Source organism: Dysidea avara, chromosome 9 (assembly GCF_963678975.1).
Source record: "Dysidea avara chromosome 9, odDysAvar1.4, whole genome shotgun sequence".
NCBI lineage: Eukaryota > Metazoa > Porifera > Demospongiae > Dictyoceratida > Dysideidae > Dysidea > Dysidea avara.
The window spans coordinates 17,193,346-17,211,769 of NC_089280.1; the positions used below are offsets into that span (position 1 = coordinate 17,193,346).

General features: G+C 37.1%; 1 protein-coding gene and 1 long non-coding RNA gene across 2 annotated transcripts; one reads left to right on the forward strand and one right to left on the reverse strand.

Moving 5' to 3' along the window:
* Window positions 1-555: 555 nt before the first annotated feature.
* On the reverse strand, window positions 556-4,393 carry LOC136266972 (uncharacterized). The gene is made up of 2 exons (XR_010706411.1): window positions 4,093-4,393; window positions 556-649 (listed from the first exon to the last, which is right to left on the reverse strand). It is a non-coding gene; the product is annotated as an uncharacterized lncRNA (long non-coding RNA).
* Window positions 4,336-17,247, forward strand: LOC136266971 (uncharacterized). Its single transcript, XM_066062019.1, has 7 exons — window positions 4,336-4,462; window positions 4,517-4,626; window positions 10,980-11,259; window positions 11,317-11,428; window positions 13,094-13,191; window positions 14,474-14,667; window positions 16,685-17,247. The coding sequence occupies exons 1-7, from the start codon at window positions 4,458-4,460 to the stop codon at window positions 17,065-17,067; spliced, it is 1,182 nt and encodes a 393-aa protein (XP_065918091.1). The 5' UTR covers window positions 4,336-4,457; the 3' UTR covers window positions 17,068-17,247.
* Window positions 17,248-18,424: the final 1,177 nt, after the last annotated feature.

The following is an 18,424-nucleotide window of genomic DNA, read 5'->3' on the forward strand; positions in this document are numbered from 1 at the left end:
ACAAAATCAGAGGAATCCCCTACATTTAACCACAAATTCACACACACTGGCCAGCTTTCTTGCTCACTCCCTTGTCGCTCAATCCCTCCCTCCCCGTCCTTCAATCACTCGCTCTCACACACGTAATAAAATATTCAACTTACCATCTGGAATACTGGCACGGATTCAACTTCTCTTTTTTCTTTTTCTGACACATACGTAGAAGGCTTCTCAGCCGGGTTCAATTGGTAATTGGATCCCTGCACTTTCCGCAATTGTTATAAAGGATAAAGGCAGGAAATAATCAAATTACAGTACCTCCTAGAGCTCAATCCAACAAAGCACAGCTATTTAGCACTTGTTGGACAAAAAAAAGATTAGGTAGGTTAGTTAGGTGAAACCCACACCTTTTTACTTTAAAAAAGAAGGATTTTTAGCAGTGCTGTTGAACATACAGACATTCATCAGCAGAATATCCTAGATGTAACTACACCATTAGCTGGTTGGGCAGCCAGTACCAGACATTGTGCTACCCACCCCTCATCAGCCCCTCCGCCAACCCACAAAGCACTAGTGTGATTTTAAGAACATCATACATAATTAAATTAACATTTATACACACTGTATTAATAGTTTTGAAGCCATCGGTAGCTTTCTCCAAGATCTTTCCCTATAAAAAGATTAAATATGTTAATTAGAAACGTTATTACACTAATGCATGCATTTACATACACACACAAACAGTAAAACACAGAACTGAATGTATCGTACAAACAACACAGCAAAGTTAGCGTACAAACATACATCCTGTCAGTGCCCTTAATAAGTAAATTCAATCTGACTAATTGTATTTGCCATCAGTACTGAAGGCATCCGACATGACAATAATACCAGCAAAATCATTATAATGATCATAAGGAGGTTACACAGGCAATCACTAGGCAAAGGTGTGTGTTATATTAGGGTGTGTTGCAAGCCTTTACTCATGTCCCTCACTGTACACCAAAAATGTACACTCTTAGAGTATTAGAATAATATTAAAGTAAACCATGCAATAGATCTACCATTGGAAAGTCTAGATTATTCTAGAACATTCTATGTATGTTCCATTAGAAATGCACACTATTAGAGTACTATAAATAATACCAAATATTGAAGCTAAGCTCTACCAATAGAAGTTCTACCTTCAACTTGGGTACAATGCTAGGTAAGTAAACTTTGACAAGGTTTGGTCAAGTGTTGCTAGCTACTTTAAAAAGTATGGAAAGACGTAGCACTTTACCATTATTTCTTCACACCACCATAGATATCTCCCTCTAATTTAGCTTTATGTTGTTCTGAAAACCTAGATCAAGGAGTGCATCAAGTTGAGAGTACTTCATATCACACTTGTATATGATTAATCAGATGATTAATCGGTTATTTCTGAGTAATAATCGGCTATGCAGGCAATAACCAACTGATCGGTTGGATCACAAGACCACAAGATTGCTTAGATAATGAATACACATATAAGAGAAGGTTGATTGGTGTTGGTTTGCTAGTATAGTCAATATACGTTTATAAAGTCTTGCAAACAGTATAATAATTATGTCTGGTGATTAATTTGATAAGAATACAAAATTGTATGGCAAATAGCATGAAGTCAAAGTCGGTTAATCAACTGGTTAAAGAGAGTCAAAATCAGTTAATCAACTGGTTAAAGAGAGTCAAAATCAGTTATGGACTCTGCAAATCACAGCTCTATATCAGAGTGTGGTGAGTGATAAAATTTTGAACTCAAAATTCTTGGAACTAATTTGTTGGTGTCAGTCGTACTTCTTCTTGGTATTGAGTTGCTTTGCTCATTTTTACTGGCCTGGTCTTTTCCTCAATAAAGCAATTTGTGGTAGATGAATAACATAATGACACTTTAACTGTAATAACAGAATTACCATTAGCAGGTAAGACAACTGCCTACTTCACAATATTTTTGCATGGTGGTCAGACCTATTTGTTGCACTGTCAGATTGTCAGAAATTACTACCCAGCTTAGCTTATAATATGTACAAGTTGAGCTAATCCTAAAAAAACAGAAAAGTGAATTTGATGATTATAGAGTTGTCAACAACGGACATGTACAGTTTGGCTCCATTACAAGTTCGGGAGAAGGCCATAATGAACAGTGCATTTTATGGCTTCCCCATAGGAAATGTATGGTGATAATTTTGATTGGCTGTAAATATTGTATCAGGCATTCGAGCAAAAATATTTTTAGCAGGTCAAGCAGTACTATACAGATCAGGAACATATGTAATTGCATCCAAGAATTATTCAATGTTTTTGAGGGTTCAGCTCAACGCGTACTTTTCTATATGTACCTACTACCATGCTGTGTAATTTTGTTCTATGATTGTAGTAGAGCTTCCTTGGCAGACAGTATATATTATTACAAGAAGCAGGTCATTTCCCCAACAGAGTCACTACAACATTTCACCAGAGTTGTATGTGTGAGCAATTGTGGTCAGTTATAGACTAGATGTCCTCACCACCAAATATGTACATGTTATGTGACCATTTCCTCAAAGGTTATCAAAAACAATGATTGGTGGATTTAATGAAACCATAGCATTTTGTAATTATGTTCGAAACAAAGAGACATCCCATATATGGTCAGCAACACTATAGACTCAAGATGTATGTTCTGGTAGTGTTAGTAGTCACACACATATACATTATTTTTTGTTTTGATCCTATAATGTAATCATTACATAGTAGGCAATTCATCAATTGTGCTAAAGCTATTACTACACATTTCACAATTAACATTAAAATACAAAAGAAATGTCAGAACAACCTGTCACCCCCTAGTCTATTAATAGGAACATTTACCAACTCAATTAGTAAATTCCATAGTGGCTTACACACATCTGTGGTGATTCACATTTCATTTCTAAGAAAGACAGCCATTCAAGATATTAGCTAGACATTTAGACAGCAACCCATCCTTGACAAATATGAAAAGAACCATAGAAATTAGTGGGTTGTTTACAAAATAATTTGGGTCAGACAATTAAATTAAATTTTTGACCACACCAGAAGGACTTTAGTAAACACATTTATTGTGACATTATCGCTTCTGCTCATGCCATGGATCACATTTCTATCCTGGCCACAACTGGGATCAGAAAGTGTGGGTATTTTGAATCAGACCAGTCCGTTTCTTTCTCCCTACCCAATGACAGAGAAAAAGGCTGTCTGACCATGTAAGACTAGCTAGTTAAAACCTTTTCATATGAAAGTTCCTAGTGCAGTTGTTGCCTACTTGATGTATATGTGGAAAGTGTTGGAGCCATGCAGCTAGCTATAGCTATGTATAAGTACCTTGGATGACAATCCTGAGATTGAGGGTCACTGAGTAACCATTACAATACATTTTAGAGCCAAGTTCCCGTATGTAGCACAGTAACTTCAGTTAGGTACAGTGTAAGGTATACAGACAAGGAAAAAACTTGTTTAAATAGATGCAGTTAGAGGTGTGTCCAGAAAAAGTACGAGTACTTGAACCAGACCAGACCCCTTTTTTCTCCCTACCCAATGACAAAGAGAAAAACGGTCTGGCAATGCAAGACTAGCTAGGTTATAACCACATGGTCGTTTCTGTACACTCATATACCCAGTATTAATTGACTTGTTTGAAATAGCTATCTGGGCACAACATAGTTGCTCACCCAGTTGTGAATCATGTGTGCACCACCCATAACCTCCTATAGACACACATAACAGTCACATGGCAAGAAGAAAGGTTACTGAGTTAAACGCCAGTGTTAAATTTTATCACACCAAGTCACTCACACAGACTTTCCGAAAATTTCACTTTACAGTAGATCAAACCCCTCTATTCTGGACACCTTGGGACCATGTCCTTTACGTTAAGTGTCCTGGCCTTTTAGGAGTCAAAATGTATGTACACATGGGAACTGCACGGTTGCAGGGCTTGGTTCAGGGTGTCTACTGACCGAGGTGTCTGCATGCCACCAGCTAGCTATAGCCAGAGGCTGAGGCTAGGATGTCATAGCGAGATCAAATGTACACCTGATTGCTACTACACCAAGTTTGACATGTATGACTTACTGTAACGCCGGATGGCACTCTGAAGCAGAAGTTGATAGTTGGGTTGATTGAAGGCAGCTCACAGTCAGGCTACAGCTATAGCTACGTGGCTAGAACGAGACGACCTTACGATGTATTCAGTTCGGTGGCATGAAATTAACTAATGGATTTTCAAAGAATTTGCTGGACCCGATTTCAGAGAAAAACCACGGTTTTGGCAGTTTGCCCACGTATCTGGGCCGCAATTATGTTGTCGCGTCCACATGCCAATGCTAATTAATAGCCATGCGTTTTCAAGCCATACAAATTTACTCGTGACGATACGAACCATATACTGAGAGAGTCTGCATTGTGAACGTCGACACTATATCGAGAGCTTATATCACATGTTGTAAGTACAACTTAGTAAAACGTTTGTATATTAGCACTTATCGTTTACCTGCAGCATCGGTATGAGCCATAGCGGTCGAGGCAGTAGAGATGAAGGAAATTTGTTGCTCATTGTTGAAGCTGCAAACATCTTGGAAGGAAGGAGAACAAGACCCAATGAACCTGGTAAGAATGAATCAGATAATACTGACATAATGTAATTGTGAGGCAGAAATACATGAACTGGGGATAGTAGTTACACTAAACAACATAAGAGTAGTTCAGTGGAGTAGGTTTTGTTACATATCCAGAACTACAGATCTACTTGTCAATAGAAAGTATGTAGTCTTTCCATGGGAGTGCTGAACAAGTTTCAGACTAAGTGTTGTTTACTTGAGGCACGGCCAAGTTCTGACTTCCAAGAAATTAGTACTGTGCATTGTTTGCATGCCAGAATGTGGCTATACCGACCCCATTAATTGGTGCGGTGAAATTCTCCTGTAGTACAGGTTCTTGTACACAGATAATATAACAACACAAACAGTCATACACACATTACGCACGTTACACGTCTAGCTGCATGATTTGAGCATCCAAAGAATACACGCACCCATACACAGCCATTGTAGTCTAGTCTGAGTGCCGTCTATGTATCAATACACCGTATACAACCAGTTTAACCGACTAGTAAACATTTCCTCTTACAACTGCTACTGAGTTTATGAATGGCGATTATGTGGCATTATATCACCATGCTCGCGTACACAGTTGATTGGTCATGCCATGCAACAGCTATTCACTACCTTATAACAATTTTTGTTTATAATCATAAGTATACATAGTTGTGTAGTGTTTGACATGTATGAGTAATCAGAATGGCTGCATTCAGAAAGTACTTAGGAATGGGTAATGTTTCATTATATATATATATTTTAAATGTGTATATATGTTACTTCTAACTCAGTGATGGAAGTTCCTACGATCTCCCAGTTTTCACCTTCTGCTTTAGCTGTCTTTCAGCTATAAAGTTGTTGTGGTCCCATTTTTGTAGACCCATTCATTTCAATGCTCTGTGTGGTAGACTGAAACCATGTAAAGTTGGACTATTGATATCTCACATTCCAAACATGCAATTAATCTGAAACTTGGTGGGCGTGTACATTATTGCACGCTGAATTCTATCATACATGGCAGGATAGAGCAGAGTTTTCAGATGCAGTTATATTAGCAACTGGTCGATATTTTATATATACGTTTGGTCTTAACAAGTACCAGTGGTAACTGCAACCATTTGATAACACATAAATACCATCTTTATCAATACAACAACAGTAGATTGGTAACCTGACTGCTTTTGCCACAAACAAGGGTGCATTCTGAACATCGAGTAGCAACTGATCCAGTCAGACGTGTTTCAGGCTTCATTAAGTCATCCAAAAAGGTCAAGACCAACAATATGCCAGTGCTGTAAACAATTAAAACATACAGCCTCAAGGTTTATAGACCCTTATAACTGTGATTGTCATCTTCTTCTCCACTGAAATGTGTTACGACTTGCCTTCATGTCATGAATATCACAAACTTGCAACAGGTGAGGGGTTGGTCTAGTATATTTCTTTGATGGTTAAAAAACCTATAAAAGAAGACAGAAACCATTAAGTATGCGTTTACAGAGGAATTCATTAATTTTACAGAAATTGTTAGGTCGATGTAGATACCGGTTGATAATCAGTCACTTGTATAACCTGCAAATATAATTTTAAAGTATAAGGGAAAATTAGGGATTTACAAGCTATTGGGGATCATTACAACATATACAAAGGAGATCATCACCTTAAGTGCACATTTAGTCCCTACTTTAGCCCATATAGCTAATTAGCAATACACCAGTATGGTGAAGGTTGCTCTCTAGGTGATTTTCTGTGCTTTCTGTTGTGATGATCATACTGACTAGCTTTTAAAATTCCTACATTTGTTTGTTAACTTTTTTGTAACATACCATAGAGTCTGGTTATAAGGCACTCTACTTACTTTGATTGTTGAAGGCATAGTGCATGCAGATGATTTTCAACATGAAGCCATGGATGAGCTGCCACAAATCAACACCCTGCACTGTCAGCAAAAAGAAATGGAACACAAAGACAAATCAATGATGGTGCGTTCACCATTGTATGCCAAAAAGGCACATGTCTCGTTGAAGCGATGTCTGCCCATAGCCTAATTAGCCATTACATTGATCTGAAAGCAATCAGTTAGTTTGTTAGTTAGTCACTAAACAAATTTTTTACAAAATTTTTGAAGCAGTTTATTGGTGTGAAGCATTGTGGGTCATACTGAAGACACTTTTGGGCTTGGTTATATCTGACCAGTACTGCCAAGGCAGCATTGTGAGGCTGGTTTCTGGTAATATATATATATATATATATATTTTTTAAACCAGGCGCACGCCCACAGCCGGCCTTCGCCTGGTTTACTGAAATTGTTTTCGTAAAAGTGTGTATGTGTACCTATCTACCTATCTACCCATCTATGTTTGTCCGTACGCACCCACGTGAGCAAAATCGTTTAATAACGGTAAAAGCAGCTTTTACGTAAGAAATAAAAGTGAAATGAAGTCTGTATTAAACTTCTGCACAGGTGAACTTTGCTCTGAGGTGGTTTCTTTTCGGCGGACTGAAATATGGGTATGGTGACTTTCCTCAGACTACCTCCCCCTTGAGGTTTTCAGGCATTTAGCAACTGAAAAACAACGGTGCAGGCCTCGTACACTACCAGGAATAGCCTATCGCTTCGAGTTGAAAAGGGGCGTATCCCTTACGTATGCGAACGAAAATGAAGAGCAGCTTTGAGGCTTTGTTGAGAGAATTTGTGGGAAAAACACGTTAGTCACACTATAAAACAGTTTAGAAGATAGTTTTGTGCGTAATATGTTGGTAAAAGCGGTTTGTTTAACAAACGCTTCCTTAGCAGTGCATAGCAACGTAATTGAACGAATTACGAATATTTTATGAATTATGAAATATGAGAATTGGCTAATAATATTATTGCACAATCCAAAACTACCCTATTGTAAAGTAGTAATACATAGTTGGTTAATTCATAGTAGTATATACTGTCTATAGTTATTCCAGATGAGTTAGCTAGCTGCATGGCGCCTGGTTTTTAGAAGTAGCACAACATCAACTTGTTTTTTTTATGATCCTTACTATACAGTACTGTATGGTATGTCTGTGTACTCAGCAGTATTAGACCTACGGAGGATTTATTGTGTCTTGTGACACAAAAGACAATTATAGTACATGATGTGCATGGCTTTCTGTGCTAAACACTGAATGTTATTGTATAGTACATTTGTGAACAGTAAACAACTGTGACTTCCAGAAGTGAACATTTTGTCATTGAATAATTACCATGTCAGAAGCAGTATCATGCTTTATGTATTTATTCTCTCTAATGTTACAAGAAGTAATAAATCCCCTATATTACCTTAGCTGTGGTTAAAATGTTTTGTAGCAGACAAAATGGGTGGAGTAGTATGAGGTTTTGTAGTTGTAGTTGAAACTGAAACAACCACAGATAATCTATCATGTAAATATTATACTGGTATTAGTAATTACATCATTACACAAATTTTTAATTATCACTTTAATTATCATGTGTTATGAGGTTCTAGCAATTATGACATCACAACTTAATTAATATTATGCATACACCTCTGAGAGGTCACTGTAACAGATGGCTCTATAGTGCATGTTAATGGACATGATTACATTCTTCAACTGGTATGTCAGATGTGGTCCAAGAGAGTGGCCAGAAGATATTCTGTGGTGTGTGATAGTTTTCAATCTATCTAATGTGTAGTATTAATATAAATTTATTTAAGCCTAATAATTAATTTCAGGTCAGGGAGTAATAATTATTCAATGAGATATTTTTAAAGCTGAATAGAGACCATTGTACCATTGAAATTAGAGAGATCACAATGCCGATCACAATCCTTTAACTAGTGCTTGATTCCATCAGATGGATTGCAATGAATTCCAACTAGGAACTCAGCCACCCAAGCACCACACTATATTATGACAACCCACAGAGGGCCTGTCAGCAATGACAGCAAATGTAACCTCCAAGAATCCATTCACAAGTATTAAACTATTGTGTAGTTTCAGTTATATTGTTCTGCCCATTGCTTTGACATGGTGAAGGAGACTCTTTTATAGTAATGGTATGGAATATTATTGTTTTTGTTCTCCCATCTGTTGAGATGACTTTCCTTATTATTATTATACCACACAACGTCATTACTGTTATGATTATTTTACCATATACTAGACATCATCAGTGCTTAAACAATTAGTTGTTAATTAATTTAACTTACGCATGGAATAAAATTTTTTGTCTCTTTAAGTTGTTTTATATTTCACAGTAAGATGCGCTAGTATTCACATAAACATGTTGACTCAAAAATGGATCCTTCCTGGACTAGTGTGTGTTCATTATATAGTCATGCAAAGTGTTTCCTGTTAGAATTGGCAAGTTGAACTGTTCTTCAAGTTAAAACTTGTTAAGACATTGCTATACATTGATGGAGATGACAATCAGCTACTTATCCCAGATGTGAGATGGTGGACACGAGTACACAAACACTTGTGCAACACTGAGTTAGTTAGGATTCCACCATTTGTTCAGGCTGGTTAGGATTTGTTGTCTAATAAGTATATATTATCAACATAGTTTAATTCCGTAATTTATACTAGATATATGGTTACTAAGTAGTTCTGTGTATTGTAAGGTTAATATGACACATTTCAGCAATTCGGCCAATGGTTGCCAGGAATTCAGCCATCAATGGGAAAATTATTAATTGAGCAGTTAGCTACTGGAAATGTTTTGATATGCGCAAACCTTTGTGATAACAAAACAAAACTATTGCCAAATTCTTAAACTATATGTGTATGTATATTTGTGTGTGTGTGCGTGTGTGTGTGGCCAAGAGAGCCAGTGCGACAAACATGCCTGCCAGGAGGCTATCATACTGATCTGGTATTTGTATCAGTTTCCAGTTGTTTTATTACAGTCAACATCTGTTGTGTAATTAATCCTCCTCACTGCCGAATTTCTAGAAGCTCTAATCTACTGCTTCTAAACTGTTGTAACATTGTGTAGACAACAACCTGATATTCAAATTCCTTATTCTATTGCAAGTAAAATGACATACAGTTTCATAGGAGGTTTGTAAATGGTAACTGCAAAGCTATTATACAACCTCAAAGTGCAATAATCAGCTCAAATCACAACACACAAAGTTTCACAACTTTAACAGTTAGTTATAAAAATCTCTAACCTATTGATAGTTGAAGCAATTGTTATCCTCCAGGTCAGGTTTTCAGATGTTTGAGCAAGCGCACATGTGCTTATATGCACGAGGCCAATGATCCGAGACGTGTGAAAGTGGCAGCATGCCACTACAACCTAAACAATCCCTTTCCTTGCAATGTTTCTTTAAACAATTGTCTAGAACACTTATTATCAACTATCAAAACCTGTTTATCCCTCTTCCTGTTTACTTAAGGGTGTGACCTCAGTAGGATAAGCAGAGTGGCATAGATACTATACTAATAACATGGGATTGCATGCTGACATACCTTGTTGTTCTGGAAGTAATTAATTTGGCTGCTGTGTCACATACATTAATTACATTGCTATCTCATTTGCTACTCTCTGTTATCACAAGACGTTCATTGGCACATATTCCAGGAGCTGCATGATGCCAAGATGTGTAATTACTACACTGAGCCACCCTAGAATCACTTAGCGTTAACATAATTACAACAGATGTCAGGAGGATGCTTAGAAATACCCGAAACAGGTACACAGACTATGTGACTACGCACCTGGATATCACTGGAAAAAATGTTGAACTGTGCCAACACATGGCACAAACCAATTGAAATTGTCTCAAATTTGATCATCAGTGTTACTGTTATGTCTTCAAAGACATTGCAAGGTGTACACTATGGTTTCCTTGAGTAACGTTGTACTATTAGACAACTGGGGTTAAATAGCCTAAAAATACCCGCTCATATTTCATCCTGGCACTTACGTACCATAGTTCTGCAAAACCATTAGCAAAGTATAGCATTTATAATAGCCAGACTCTAAAGCTTTTTGTAGCCCTTCATCAACTGAAGGGAAATCCGCAAAACTATAAGGAGTGTGTACCTGGAATGTACTTATATTGAGTCCGTGAACAGAGCTTCCAATCCCATGTTATTAGTATAGTATCTATGTTATAACATATGACAGAAGTTACAGAGCAGTTACAATGTGATGTTATGGAGGTTAACAAATGATTCCACTGTATGGCAGTTACGATTAACTACTTCAAGAGAAAACTTTCCCCAAAGTCAGAATTAAATTATATGTCCTGTCAAATTATAATTAGTTCTGTTATATTGGCTTCAATATGATTAAGAAATACTACACCACATGGGGAAGTACAGATATCTATAGCATTACATGTAGTTTGGTCTTTGTAGGTACTAATTCGTTGAATGGTTGTAGTGGCTTGAATCTGTTAAAAGGCAATAAGAAAAGAAAATTACACAAAGCCCGAGTTCCCACTACTGTTGACTCATTGGAAGTGGATGCTTATGCTGTGGATATTAAGAGAGTAGAAAACCCATTTGTTAAAGATAATGAAGATTCAGATGATGAAGATTCAGATGATGATAATGATGCTCCTGGTCACCTTCCTAAACTAAGTACTAACTCTGTTTCCCATGCTAAGATAGTACATAATGCTAAAGAAAAGAAAAGGTACTATAAGTAATTTATGATTGCATGCTAACTGTGGTTAGGCTGTTATATTATTAGACGAAGAAGTTTAAAACAAGCACAGCTGGCACTTTACCAGGAGCTCCAGCCCTACTCACACCAAAAGCCAGTCCTAAGAACTATCCTGTGTACTGCAATAGAGGAGATAAAGGTTAGACCACAACACAGAATAAGTAGGTGAGGTTGTTTTTAATTTATACATATTGACAGTACATATCATACAGTACAGTAGTACTGTATATTAGGGGACTATGGAGATTTGGGTTTTTCTGGCCAAAAAAATCACCCAAAAGCCAGCTTACAATACCATCTTGACGCCTTGGCAGTATTGATTAGGCATAACCAAGCCCAAAAGTGCCTTCAGTACAACCCTAATTGATTGCTACAAATTTTACAATTTTATTATTCAATGAAATTTTCTGACTGTCTGCCTGCCCGCCCACTTGCCCACCTGTGTGTCTGCCTTCACAGACAAGTGTAACTCAATAACAGCTAAGGCTACAGGCTTGATTTTTTCATTGCTCGACATCGCTTCAGCCTGACAGGTGCCTTTTGGCATACTGCAGTATTACAATGCATGCATCATGGACTTACCTTTGTCCTTCTTTGTGTCCCATTTCTTTTTGCTGACAGCCCAAGGTGTCGATTCGTGGTAGCTCAATGTCTTCCCTACCCTACATTTGTAAATGGGAATCATCCATATTTTTCGTGGTGACTGGATTGATTGCAAAGGTGCTTCTTCTACTGTTCTTCCTTTGTAACACTGTGAAACGGGATGAACGTAGCTGAAAGCAACACGTAATGGCTACTTCACTTTCGAGTCAGTAATTGATAGCTGGGGTATAGTAGGGATCATGAAGGTTTGGGGTTATTTTTTGTCCAAGACTATCACCCAAAACCAGCCTCACTTTTTCTTCATAACAGCTTGGCAGGATTGGTTATGGATATCCAAGCCCATAAATGAATTTAGAGCAACCCCAAACCTTTCCAACGAATTTTCATAAATTAAAAAAAAATTAAACTGAATTTTCTGCTAACTGACTGCCTGCCTGCCTGACTGATGCCTCTAGCCAAGCATATGGATAAAGCTATGTTCACTGTTTTCGCTTCAATCTGAGACGTGCTCTTTTGCCAACTACAGCAGCTACAATGCACGCATCATTTGTCCTCTTTTGTGTCCCATATCTTTCTCCATTGCCACGTACAGTAGGTGTTGATGGGTGGTAAATCACGACATGGCTTCAGTGCTTTATTTTCCATAGTATGACTGGATTGATTGCAGATGTGCCAATGACATTCACAAACAAATCGCCTTGACAATGATCGAATTGGTGGGCAATCATCTGACGTAACGAGCAGGTATGCATGCTGTCTAATTTAATTCCTTTGAAATGATATGCGACCTGTATTTCACCAGACCCTTAATTTTTGTGAAAGGGGTGGGTGGCACCAGACTATCAAATATACCCCTCAACTTTATGTCTTTACATAAAGCATTATCCTAGATTTCTGTTATTTAAAATATAACTTATTTTCTGACTAGGGTCAAAACCAGGTCACAGTTGCTAGGGTAAACAGTGGTGCAAGTGACCCAAACGATTTGTATACACTGTGATGCCATCACAGTGTTCTGTATTTGTTACAGTTAAACTCCACCGCAGGTAGGATATCATTGTCATCAACTCAAAGCCGAGTTGTTGATAGCAAAGATTTTGCTTCTGCCTTGGATTAACAACAGTAAATATTTCCTATACTTGTTTATATTTCTCTATGTGCTGTGTATGTGAATGTGATGTAGTTGCATATAATACTGTAGAAACTGAAAAGTGTTGCTGAAGAAAATGAAAGCTGCTTATCCACATTAAGAGAAGAGAAAAACTTGCTTACAAAAAGATTAGACTTCTTAAAGTCATCGTAAGTATATTAACTTATTCAATACATGACTAATTTATGTATTTTTTTAAACTGTTAAACTTGTTCCATTGTGTAATTTTCTGAGCACACTGACCCTTGATACACTTCTAATACTACAAGTGTTAGAGATGACAGAGCAATGAAATAAAGGAGGTCATCTACACCTGTGACTATACTAGTGTACATTTCTACTTCAGTCATATACAGCCTGTCAATAGTATAGCCTGTCAATAGTATAGCCTGTCAATAGTATAGCCTGTCAATAGTATAGCCTGTCAATAGTATAGCCATGACTGAAGATGTCCACTAGTATAGTCACAGGTGTGGATGACTTCCATTGTTTCATCGCTTATCATCCCTGCTCAAATGTAAAATTTCAAATATTCCCTTACACTTTTAGTTCACGTTTATGGTATTATGACTGGTGAACCAGCACATACTACATCAAAGGAAATAATGGCACTAGGCACATCATAAAAACTAATCGCGTGACTGAACACGTTCCCATTCTACTTCATTGTCAGGTGTGTTCCACTTTTTATACAGCAGTGTAAATGAGAACAGTACAAGAAGCACAATCCAATAACTACAGAAATTACAAACCCATAATATTATCAATTACTGAAAAGTGGATCAGTCATTCCACTACATTGTCAGGTGTGTTCCACCTGTTATACAGTATGTGTTACAAGTATAGAAAAGTATGAGAAATGCCTCTGCAATCAATCTAGTCACTACGGAAATTATGGACAATTCTCGTGATAGTTTAATAGCACTGAAGCCATGATGTGTCAACATTTATGCGGTAGTGAAGAATGAAATGATACACAAAAGTAAATCCATGAAGCATGCAATGTAGCTGCTGCAGTTTACAAAAAAGTATGTCTCGGGTCGAAACAAATGAAGAAATTAAGTCCATACCATTAACAAGTTGAAATATGCTTGGCTGAAGGCATCAATTAGTCCGTTAATCAGCAAAAATTCTATTATTTTTTAATAATTTATTTTGTTGGAAGTGTTTAGGATTGCTCTGAAGGAATTGTTTGGGTTTGATTGTGCTTAACAGTACTGCCAGGCTGATGTGAAGGAAAAGTGAGCTCAAGGTTGGTTTTTGGGTAATATTTTTGGACAGGAAACACCAAACCTTCATTATCCCTACTATACAGTACTGTATGATACTAACAGCTAAAATTTTAGGGACAATTGTTCAGTAACTTCATCTTATATCCATCACTTTGTACCATAAGTTAAATTTGCCAACAGATCTTTTGGTATATTACAGAGTGAAGTTTCCGGGAGACAAAGAAAGAGGCAGCAGTGATAGTAGTTATGAAAGTGATGAAACTTCACTACAACAATCAATGGAGTGTGACTCTGTGATAGATGTTACAGAAGATGATTCTAGTGAGCAATATGATGAACAAGACCAGTCAGAAGAACATGAGGATAAGAATATAAGCATCACAAGTAACACAGGTACGTGTACACATTAATATTTCTAATATATACCATATAGCAGATCATTTTCGAAGGGTTTTTATTTTCAGATATTTCGAAGAGGCTTTTCTCTTCAAAAATAAAGTCCCAAGACCTGTTGTTCTTTGAAAATAAATTCCCACATTTAAAAGTAACTTGCCTTCACATATAAAACATTGTGGCATGGATACATAATTGCTTGTGTTTTAGCTCAGTATTAGTCATTGTAATGGTTAAACAGTATCATTACTGCATCAATAGCCAGTAAACAGCTTATCCAGAACTGCCATTGTTGGGATTTGCTAGTATAGGAGGTAGCTGATTAGAATTTTCTCCACTCAAGACTCTCCCCCAGTCATCTCCAGTGCAAAGGAATTCCATCAGTAAGTCAGTTGTTGGCAACAACATGTGTATCTTTCATAATTTGTGACACAAATTTCCTTTTATTTGAAATCCACCTGGACTTCAAAATATGCACTCTTAGAAATTTAAACCTTCCAAATTCAGCCCTGCAAAATATTCTGCTTCTAAAATAACCTGTTATACGGTAGGCATTCCAGCCTGATTTTTAAATTTTGAAAAATGGATTTTTTATATGCTCAATAGAGTGCTGATTGCTGATCTGAGAAATATGTAGGTTGGAATTGGCCACTTTGGCATGCACAGTGCTTTGAAGCTGTGCTTTCTTTTCCGGAGCTGCCTATACATTTTAAAAGGTACAATTGAATTAGGAAGCCATCTAGTAACCTGGGCTGTCTTGATATTGCTGTTACTTACTTCAAGTTACAAGTTTGTACATGTACTGAGAGTAACTTTAGAATCTCAGTAATCTTTGTATGCTTTGTGGTGAGCAAGTGTGTTTCTACAGTGGGCCAGGCCCTGAAGGTCACACCATGCACTAATATCTAAGCGACAACATCTATGCTACGATCAACAATATTCATGCAACGGTAGACGATAACTACTCAATGATAGGAGGTGATTACCTATGTGACATAGTGATGCGATAGTTGACAATAATCACATGACGCTAATGTTGAAACAGTCGCATGATCATTGATAGTTTAGCTACAATGATCACTGGTGCTTGCAGGCTGCATGTTGTTACTTGGTCTGAAGCTGAAGTTTGTTATTGCTGCGGCTGTTGGTTCTTCTCCTTGTAGCTTGCTGTTGCTGTTTGTAGCTTGCTGGTGGTGCTGCAAGTTGCAACACTTGACCAGTTAGGTAGCAGCTGCAGCAGCAGCAGCAGCAGCAGCAGTAGCAGCAGTAGAACCAGCAAGCTGCAGTAATAAACTCCAATTGAGAACTACATGATTTTTGTCAACCGTCACATCAGTATTGTCGCATAGCTAATTGTCTACCATCGCATAGTTACGGTCTATCATCACATAGTCGTCGTTTACTGTCACATGGATATTGTCGATCGTTGCATAGATATTGTCACTTAGACATTAGCACATGGTAGGACCTTTAGTGCCACCGTTTGTTTCACCTAATACACTTGTCAATACAATGGTGCATACCCATAGGCAGGCAGTGATCTCAAGTAAGTAAAGGTACACGACTGAATTGGAGGTGTCATGATGATGCAATGGTACCTAAGGTGGAGTTGTGGTTTCAATTATGTTACTGACTTTGAAGTGGTTAATACTGACAAAAACAAAAACTATAAAAATGGCATCTGGTAATGGTATTGTGGGACTATAGCTAGTGAATACCTTCCATCTGACTGTACATTTTTCAAAGTTTCCAAGTATTCTGCATACACTACAAGATTACAAAACATCACAAAACTTACTTAGATGTAACATGCATGATAAAACTAAGGTTTCCAAATGTCATCTTTATAGGAGCTCAGATGACAGAGTAATCACAAGTTAGATGCATGTTGTTATTTTGTGTCATGGCCTGGGTTCTATTGGGAGAATGTATTTATTTAAATGGGTTCTCAATGTTAGTAATGTCAGGTTGTACCGTTCTGTACTTTAATGTTATGATAATATATCTCCTTGTTTAGAATCTGATGGTAATCACTCGTCACATTTTGCAAATCCATTATTCACTTCTTCACACTACCGTACAGCTGCGGCACAATTGGCTGCATTGCAGGCTCAGTCCATTCAACTGGCTCAACTACAAACATTTACAAACCCCATATGGCTGCCACCATTTGTCTGGCCCAATCTAAACAATTTATATTCCACTGTTACTGGAAATCAAGTGAATGGAACTAATAGTTTATATGAAAAACAACACTTACAGTTATTGAATGGAGTCAATGGACATGTAAGGAAAGAAGTTGGGTCAGAAAGTTACTGTTCAGCTGTTAAATGTAGTGTTGTGAAAACTACAGGAAATGTTGACAGGAGAAACCAATCCTCAATATCACTTAACTCATAGGAAACTTTTCATGTGGATAATTTTGTCGCCACTTAGATATTAGAGGTAGCTATAGTTATATTATGTAGACCATTTTATTTTCATCATAGTTTTACTAGATGTGTATATAGCATAATTACATAATGAAAGTCGAATATGTGTGGCTATTTTAAAAAAGATGAAAGACATAACACTGCTTTAGTATTATTTCCTCTCGCCATCACCAATATTTCCTTCAATGCTTTGATTGGAGATCATGAGGTAGTTCTGAAAGCAGAGGGTGTTTATGATTATATAATTAGTGCATCAGATTAAGCACCACTGTGTCATAGTAAGGTATACATAACAGTTATACCCACACAGCTGCAAGGGATTTGCTGATATATACCGACGTTGGCAGTAGTGCTCAAATCACATAATGTCTGTGTGGGGAGTGAACGAAGACTTTGATCTTTTACCACTGGAGGCTAAGTCACTCTAACACTTTTATCCACAATACTAGTACCATAAATAGGAAAAGTTTCATGGTTAAGGCTTACCCACAGTATAGCTTTCGCGGTAAAGCTTAAAATTGTAAATAACATGTTGTAAAATTATTTCAATTTAGTGGGAAAACTTTTGTGGTTTGCTTTGAAACTGCAAAAAAACACGAAACTTTTGCCCAATGAAACTTTCCCCGCACGATGTCATACAATTCAAACACAGATAAAAAAATGTCAGTACACTCATAGCCCAAGGTATATAAAATATTATATTTGATTATATTTTAAACTGATGGTTCTTGGAAGTAGTTTATCAGTGTCCATTGTATAACTTCTTGGCATTGAGTTGCTTAGCTCATTTTGACTGGCCTTGTCATTAGCAAATGACACTTTAAATTGTAATAACAGAATGCCATTAGCAGTTCTAGTAAAGATAATAGGATCATCTTTGGTTCTGAATGTTTATGCTGACCAAAATTATCAGGATTATAGATACACTATCAGATTGTGTCATACTCATTTAACTATACAAATTGTACATAGTTGAGTTATTGGCCAAGGTAGACACTGCTGTGGGAGAGAATGTATATTAGTGCTGTTACAAGAAGCAGCTCATTTCCCCAACAGAGTCACTGCAACATGTCATCAGAGTGGTGTGATTGTTATAGACTAGATGTACTCACCACCAAATATGTACATGTTATGTAACAAAGGTTGTCAAAAGCAATGATCGTTGGCTTTAATAAAACCATATATAGCATTTTGTAATTACGTTCAGAACAAAGAGACATCCCATATACAGTAACCACAAATTCAACTCCCACAGATGTTAGTGTAATTCTACTAATTGTCTGGTTCAGTTGCTGCTCTGATGCTTCTCTTGTACACCTAGTATT